This window comes from Rutilus rutilus (genome assembly GCF_951802725.1).
Source record: "Rutilus rutilus genome assembly, chromosome: 20".
Classification (NCBI taxonomy): domain Eukaryota; kingdom Metazoa; phylum Chordata; class Actinopteri; order Cypriniformes; family Leuciscidae; genus Rutilus; species Rutilus rutilus.
Window position 1 is genome coordinate 4,469,324 of NC_140225.1, and position 8,295 is coordinate 4,477,618.

At 39.5% G+C, this 8,295-nt stretch overlaps 1 protein-coding gene across 1 annotated transcript in view; it reads right to left on the reverse strand.

Annotated features, from left to right (window-relative positions):
• The window catches only part of ldlrap1b (low density lipoprotein receptor adaptor protein 1b), a 41,231-nt gene extending 35,963 nt beyond the window's left edge, over positions 1 to 5,268 (reverse strand). The window contains exon 1 of the mRNA XM_084392204.1: positions 4,999 to 5,268. Within this exon, the coding sequence (XP_084248330.1) occupies positions 4,999 to 5,083 (85 nt within the window). The 5' untranslated portion in view covers positions 5,084 to 5,268. The remainder of the gene's footprint in view (positions 1 to 4,998) is intronic.
• Positions 5,269 to 8,295: the final 3,027 nt, after the last annotated feature.

Genomic DNA, 8,295 nt, shown 5'->3' on the forward strand with positions numbered 1-8,295 from the left:
GTCCATCACGGGTATGTAAGTGCATCATGTGTTTAGTGTAAAAGTGTCTGTGGGTTTCAGGCGTCATGCCCTGTGAAGTCTGCTGCAGTGAGACACATTTCCTGTCAAGACAAGCTCGAAAGCAACAGCTACTGTCTGCCGATCTTACAGTGGAGACTCTCACAGATGATGTGAGTAAATATCCTCAGAGCAGAAGTGGGATTAAGGGTGTGTTCACACTTGGCATGCACGTTTGGTTTGATAAAACTAACTCTGGTGCGATTGCTATGCGGTTCATTTGAATAAGTAAGTGTGAACGCTGCCATCCGAACCCTGATCAAACAACAAGCGGACCGAGACCGCTGAAAAGATGAGTCTCAGTCCGCCTCCGAAACGACTCTCAGTCACTCTAAATGCGCCTCTAAAGCACACACGTTTATCGTGCAATTTATGTTCGTATGTATTAAAGGAACCGTATGTAAGAAATGTATTTCAATTCATCATAAAATGGCCCTGATATGTCACTAGACATTAAGAAATCATGTTCATTTCAAATACTTATATCACTGACAACAGTAGTCCGGCCAGGATATTGTCATTTAAAAAGTGAAGTTGCGGCCCTCAACTGATGTTGATGTTGTCATGTTGTGTTTTGGCCTGAAGCCCCACCCTCCACCTATCTACCAATCACGAAGTCAGTAGTGTTTCAGTACTCCGGGTTGCCAGCTTTGCTCTAGTTACCACAGCTGCAGCTACAAACGTGTCGGATAAAAAAATGTCTAACGTTACAAAACCTAAAAGACCTCGTTATGAATCCGAAATACGCAAAACATCTCTCATGAAGCATAAACATAATTAACAGAAAAAAAAACTTACTGTGTAGGACTCGTCACTTGCCATTGGAAGCTCCTTGTAGCAGCCTACGTTCCTGCTGGATCCTGCAGCCTAACTGGCAACCTCGAGTCAGGGGGAAGGGGGAGGGGATACACCGCTCTACAGTAATTTGAAAGTGATTGTAGTACCAGTTTTGGCCACAATCTTACATACGGCTCCTTTAAGGCCAATTTATACTTCTGCGTCGAGTGTACGCCGTAGTGTACGTCGTAGGCTACGCACGTAGGCAACGCCGTCGTGAGCATTTATACTTCTGCGTTATGTCTGTGTTGCTCTGCAGTTACACCGCCGAAACGCTCATGTTGGAGCTGGAGCTTATCGCGGTGGAAAAAAAGTTAATTTTAGTGAAATTACTAAAACTAAAAGGCAGAAACGAGAGAAGGCGTCAGAGGAGATGGTACGTGCGACCCGTGAACCTGTTGACGGTTGAACCGAATTTAAAAATGACGGGCGGTGCAGAAGAACACGCCGGAAATGCGTAGGAGGAGGAAATGCGATGCTACCAAGCCGACCAATCACAGATCTTGCGGTCTGCGTCGTCGCGACGTGTAGTTACATTTTTGAGGAGGTGCGCGTCAGGGTGCGGCGAAGGGTACGCCGTATGATACACATCTATGCGTATGCTACGCCGTACCTACTGCGCGCACCCGACGCAGAAGTATAAATTGGCCTTTATACGTTTGGTTAGGATTAGTGGTGTGGGGTGTGTGTGTATTACACGCAATAAACTACGTATCATATGCACGGAAAAACTAATTTCCGTGTATAAATAGCACGATAAATACAATGAGTGCAATAGAGACGCATTTTCATGAGAGCGGATCAAATTAAATATGAACGCAACATGGACCAAAAGACATGTAAACGAACCAAAAACAGGACATGATGTCACAAGATGCGACCCTAAAAAGGACAGAATGCTGAAGCACACCTGTTTATTCTCTTCATAATCGTGATGTTGCCCATCACAGTTCGATATTAGGCATCAAGTCAAGTCACTTTCATTTATATATAGTGCTTTTTACAATAAAGATTGTTTCAAAGCAGCTTTATTTTCCTTTGATAATAGGAAATTAATGGAACAGAGATTGTTTTGGCTGTACAGCATCATTGTACAGTTTAAGTAAGGTTTTGATTCAATCATTTCCGTTGTAAAAATCATTAGTTATTAATTTCCTTTGTGTGTGTGACGGAGGTATTCCTGCCGTTTTTTTGACTCCGTTACATATTTTATAATCTCTTCACGAGTTCTCAGCTGGTAAAAATACCATCATACGCACAAACAACGAGCACATTTAGCCCAGAACACATCATTGTTTTGGATGTGCGGTGTAAGTGCGTCGCGAAATATGTCATAAAAGCCGACCAATCAGGTTGTGAACATATCCCTATGCCTTTAGGTTCGGTGTTAAAAATGCTTATCTGAACACAAAGCGGACCAGGGTTAATGTTTTTTTGTATTTTTTTTTGTATTGGCCAAGCAAACCGAACTGCAATAGTCAACACACCCTAAATGTATAGAAAAATGGTAAAAAAATGTGTCATTCTCCTGCAGGATGGTTGGACGAGGACACGATACATTAGTAACAAACCGTAACACAGTCCACCATAATGTAAACATAGTTAGAAGGAGAATCAGTTGAAATTATCATATTTATGAGATAAGGGCACAAGAACAATTGAAAATGGCTACAATAGCGGGATATTTGGGATTTTTTTCTAAGCCCGGACATTCCAAGTTAAAGGCACGTGACGTTAATTAAAGAATAATTGAAGGAAACAAATTTAGAATGATAAATTATATATAATTTCACACTTTCTACAAATAATATACATAACATTTCTTCAATGCTGCTGATGGATGAAGTATTTCGTTCATGAAGACATGGTGGAACATGATAACTGCTGATATGCCGATAATTTAAACCATGTTAATATTGGCCAATACCGTCATATGGTCACCAGTATATCATGCATCCCTAAGAACCCAAACATCACAGTGTGCTGACATCAGTCTGACAGCGAAGTGTGTTTGCGGAGGGGTTCCCCATGTGAAAGCAAACAAAAAGGTCACCAGGCAGTTAAGCTTGTTTTTGTGCATCAGATGGACTGAACTCTGCTGGAATGGGACTTACACACACCGCATCTGAGATCAGAGACTGGTTGAACGCGAGCCGCTGAGACCAGCAGTGTCCATGTGCACAGAGGTTTAAAGAAATACTTCACCTGAATTAACAACCTTAATTTACCCATTCTGACATTGTTTTAAACCACATGAGTTTCTCTCTTCATTGGAACCCAAAATTGCATTTTTGAAGAATATCCTGAAATGTTTTTGAATGTATTGGCTGCTCTTTTCAATTTAAAGAAAGCGAATGGGGACTAGGGCTGTCAAGCTCCAAAAAAAAAAACAAGTATCATAAAAGTACATACATAACCTATGATACCATATGACACCTTACACTATACATGGACTATATTTTGATGAAATCTGAGAGGTCTCTGTCCCTCCATTGACAGCTACGCAACTACCACTGTGATGCTTCAAAGAGTTCATAAAGAGATCGTAAAACTAATCCATATGAATTGAGCGGTTTAGACAGTCCAAATTTTCTGAAGAGACTTGCTCGCTTTATTTGATGAACAGATTGAATTTAGGCTTTATTCACATATAAAAACAGTCATCAACTCACACATCAGTTATGGTAAACGGAAGCTCAAGCATGTTCGATTGACGTCCGAGAACCAATGAGGTTCATTCTCCTGTTACGCAGCACGTTTGAGCTTCAGCAAGAACCAATGAGGTTCGTTCTAGTGTGTTATGCAGGTTCTGTTGAGCTCCTGTTCACTGATCAATGTTTAAACGCGAATAAAAGCCTAAATTAAATCTGTTCATCATATGAAGTGATCGAGTTTCTTCAGAAAATTGACTAAACCGCTCAATTCATTAGGATTAGTTTTACGATCTCTTTATGAACTCTTTGAAGCGTCACAGTGGCAGTTGCGTAGCTGTCAATGGAGGAACAGAAAGCTCTCAGATTTCATTGAAAAGATCTTCATTTGCGTTCCCAAGATGAACGAAAGTCTTACGGGTTTGGAACGACATGAGGGTGAGTAATTAATGACAGAATTGTTGGGCGAACTAACGCTTTAAGTATCGAAAACAGCAGCCAACATTCTATAAAAGCAATTCACCTCTTATGTTCCACTGAAAAAAAAAATGAGTCATGGAGGTTTAACAATTCCTTTGAGGGTGTGTTTTATTGGAGCCGAGACAACATAGCAAAGAAATTGTGACAGAAAAAGAGAGAACACCGGAGAATACCTTTCGTTGCAGTCTTACTTTTTCCCCCAAATAAAGCAAATCCATGTATCCTACACCTAAAAAGCATTGCCTAGCAACAATGGGTTGCCAAATCATTCACATTCTACTGCCACGCTCTCTGTTAGCAACACAACACACCAGATTCTGTTCTTTTAGATCTGACTCCTACAGATACTGCTGTTCGTTTTTTTGAACCGGTTTATACGAATCAATAATTCAGGAATCTGACGATAGTGATCTCGCTGTGCGTTTACAAATCCCCCAAAAGAACCGACTCATAAGAGTCATTCGTTCGAGAATCGCGTTACATGATCGCGCTACTTGCTTTTGATTCACTATAAAGAATCGGCTCAAATGAAGCATTCGCCTGGGAACCGAGACAGATCGCGCTGCGGCTTCAGTGAAAAACAGACATACACCGTCAAAAATGAAACGCCAGGAAAATAATTCGGATTTGGCATTTAAAAACAAAATCGGTTCTGAATAATAAAGGGTTCGAAAGAATAATATACATCAATATCTACAATACACACACTACAGTAATTAAAATGCGTGCTATTTCCTGAACATTGCTTTTAAATTGCACTAAAATGGATTTGACTATAGCGGACTTTGAAAACTTAAACCGTTCAGTCATTTGTTATGAAATGTCATGTGCAAATGCGAGTAAATTCCTGCTTTAGCGTACAAGTTGCAAACAACTTTGACTCTGAACTTCAAAACAGATCCGCAGATATAAACGATATATAAAAGGGTCGTTCCCAGGCAAATTCATGCAGATTGACAGTTGTAACACTCACTTTTATGTTTTCCAGAGGTCCAGGACTCTTTCGCCAGACTGGGACTGCGAATGATCGCGCGTCCGGCTGATTTTAGCGCGTCCATGATGATGATGAATATTGTTTATGTGACAATTAATAATCCTGAGAGCGCGATCCTCCGACTGTCCTCTGCCCGGTCGAGCCCGATCCTCTGCCCGCAGGAAAACTTTTCTGACAGCCTGTGATTTTCTTCCTTTTCCGCGGATGATCCCGGGTGGATGTGCGAACATGCTCGCCACGGTGGGCGGGGTTTAGTATGTAAATTAGGCGGATAATGTTCCGTCATGACGCTGCCGTGAGTGGACGAAGGCGGGGCTCGAGTATGCAAATGAGGTATTCGCGTGTGTGTGTGAGTGCCGTTTGACATGCATGATTGAAACGATGGTTACTATTAAAGGGATAATACCACAATTTCACCCACCACATATGAAAATTCAATCATAATTTTCTCAACCTCAAGTTGTTTCAAACCTGTATGAGTTTCTTTCTTCTGCTGAACACTAAATAAGACATTTTGAAGATTGCCGGTAACCAAACATGAAAAATACTATGGAAGTCAATGGAAGTCTGTGTGGTTATTCACATTCTTCAAAATATCTTCTTTTGTGTTCAGCAGAAGAGAGAAATTCATACAGGTTTGGAACAACTTGAGGGCGAGTATAACAGAATTTAAATGTATGGGTGAACTCTCCCTTTAAATGATAAACTTTTCAGTTACTTCATAGAGGTAAAAAATAAAATAAAAATTCTTGGAGGTTGTGATTACAAGGACACACGTTGGCCACAAAGTATTTTGACACTGAATAAAACAATAACAACACACATTAGAATAGTGAAGAATACAAATACTTATGAGCATATTGCAGTTATAAGGCAGAATGTTTTAACTTTTAGCTATTATTAATGTAAAAACTCTATTATTGTTAGCTATTATTTGCATAACAAATAAGTAGAAGAATTTAAGTAAAACATTCTAGTTGCCAATTCTATTAGATTAGCAGTTAAAGTATGTTACACATAATAAAAAAATTTAATTGCATTGTTCTTTAAAAAAAAATGTATTTTAATGTCATTACATTAGTCAGAAATAATTAAATAAATAAAAAACATTTCTTTCCATTTTCACCTCCATGACGCACGAGGTTAATTTCATGCAATGTCAAAAAAGTTGCTAAAAGTTAAAATTTTAAACTTAAATTAAATTCACTTGACTTAAAAAATAAGTTGAATCTTGTAGAACTAAAAATTGCAATGTTAATTGCAAAGTTAAAGCAATGTAAAAACATATGTTGTCATAACTTATTGGTCATATAATTTTTTACAGGGTAATACTTAGTATGAAGAAAAGAGCAATAATGACGAGGATGAGTGTGAAACTTTACTTTGAGAGTGTAGTTGTCTTTCTCTCCACTCAGCCCTATCTAAACTCATCCGCATGAGTGCGTCTACACTGACAGCCCATCACCACATGGGAAAAATGGAAATAAAGAAACTGAAAGAGGAAAAACAGGCATTCAAGGGGGTTCCTCTGAGAAAGAGGTGATTTTGCTTGTCTTTTGTCAGTTCAGGGTAGCATCTTACAACTGGAATGTACTCCTAGCAAACAGAGACCGGGCCTACAGGTTCTTCACCGTGAGCCACCAAAACCTGTTCAGTTTCATGTGAAGACACACATTAAATACCACTGACCAGGGTCTCCCAGCAGAACAACAGGTGAGCCACTCCATTCAGGTGATCAACAAGAGAAAGCCAGATCTTCAGCATTCCTGAGCAAGCATGACAGATTCGTTCAGATTATTGCAGGAAAAAACATGTGCACCTGTTAAGGCAAGCACACAGACGAGGTTCTTGCCTGAATGTGAAACAGTGCATCCCATGGGAATAATTCACTCTCCCAGTTCATCCAACAGCACTGGAACTGGAAGCTCGAGGAACGTGGGTGACATACTAAACGGCTTCTGTACATTATTAATGCCTCCATATGCTGATTACAGCAACAGTCTGCAGCTCATCTCAGAATATAACAGCTTTAATAGGTCAATAGATAGATAGATGTATACATAAAGGTCTGGAACGGAAATCTGTAGAAACTTGCAAAAAAAAAACAAGAGCCCACATGTGAAATCGTGCACTTGTGCACATCATGCGACTGATGCACTGAAGAAAGCGTGAGTGTGTGAGAGGAACACAGAAACTGCATGCATGGTTATAAAAAGAGACGTGTTTAATATGAAAGCTCTGGTTATTTATTCATGAATGAGAGATGAAGTGCTCCACACTCACAGCGATCGGAGAATCTGTCGGCACGAGACGTTGCAATAGTTCACAAACTAGCAAATGCGCCAGCTGGAAAAATGAATAAAAAGTGTTTCAAAATGTTCTTATTCTTAGTGTAATATGTGCTTTATTAATTCCCCCATTATTTTAGGGTAATCCTAAAAACCTTTTAAAAAATATAAACTCTTAAGCTATAAACATGTTTTGTTTCGACTTTGAAAGTGATTTGAGAGTGAATGCAAGATGAAATGACCCTTTAGAGTCTCGACCATCCGATGGCACTGCACTTTTAACACCTATTACTGACATTAAAACACTTTAATATAGATATAGCATTTATTTAACTCTTTTAAATTAACTTTTAAATTCGTGTAGATGAAACCATGGCATTCACAATACATTTTTTCCCCATTTTTACTCATTAATTAACCATTTCCTCAGCTTCAATTAACCCCAATTATACGGCTAGTTGAATTTGATCATTTTTCTTTGCTATCAGAACATCATATATAATGGTGATTGGTGACCCACCTATAATTGTGTGCACGCAAGCCTTAACAATCAACAGACAAATCACAAGAAACTCAAGATGCCAGAAAACAAAATGTTTTATTACTTGAAACCTCACAGAGACCTCACAACGAGTGCAGCCGAGGTTTGGCTGAACGACAGACAGAAAGCAAGAAGTGACAGCGGGCAAAGAAAACAAAGCAACTGTCTTTTTTTTTTTTTCTCTCTCTTTCATTTAAACCACTTGGACATCGCAAACTTTACCACTTCCTCCATCACATCATAACTTTAAAAAAAAAAAAAAAAAAAAAAATATTCACAACACCTAAAACAACAACCATCTCAGAGCACTACAATACCACATAGGACTGACTCTGGCTAAACCCCGCCCCCCCCCTCCCACCCATCATTAACCAAACTAACACAGTAACCATCTCTCCTTCTGAAACGACCCGCACCAGAACTCGCTGGAGACCGTTTGGAGGAGCT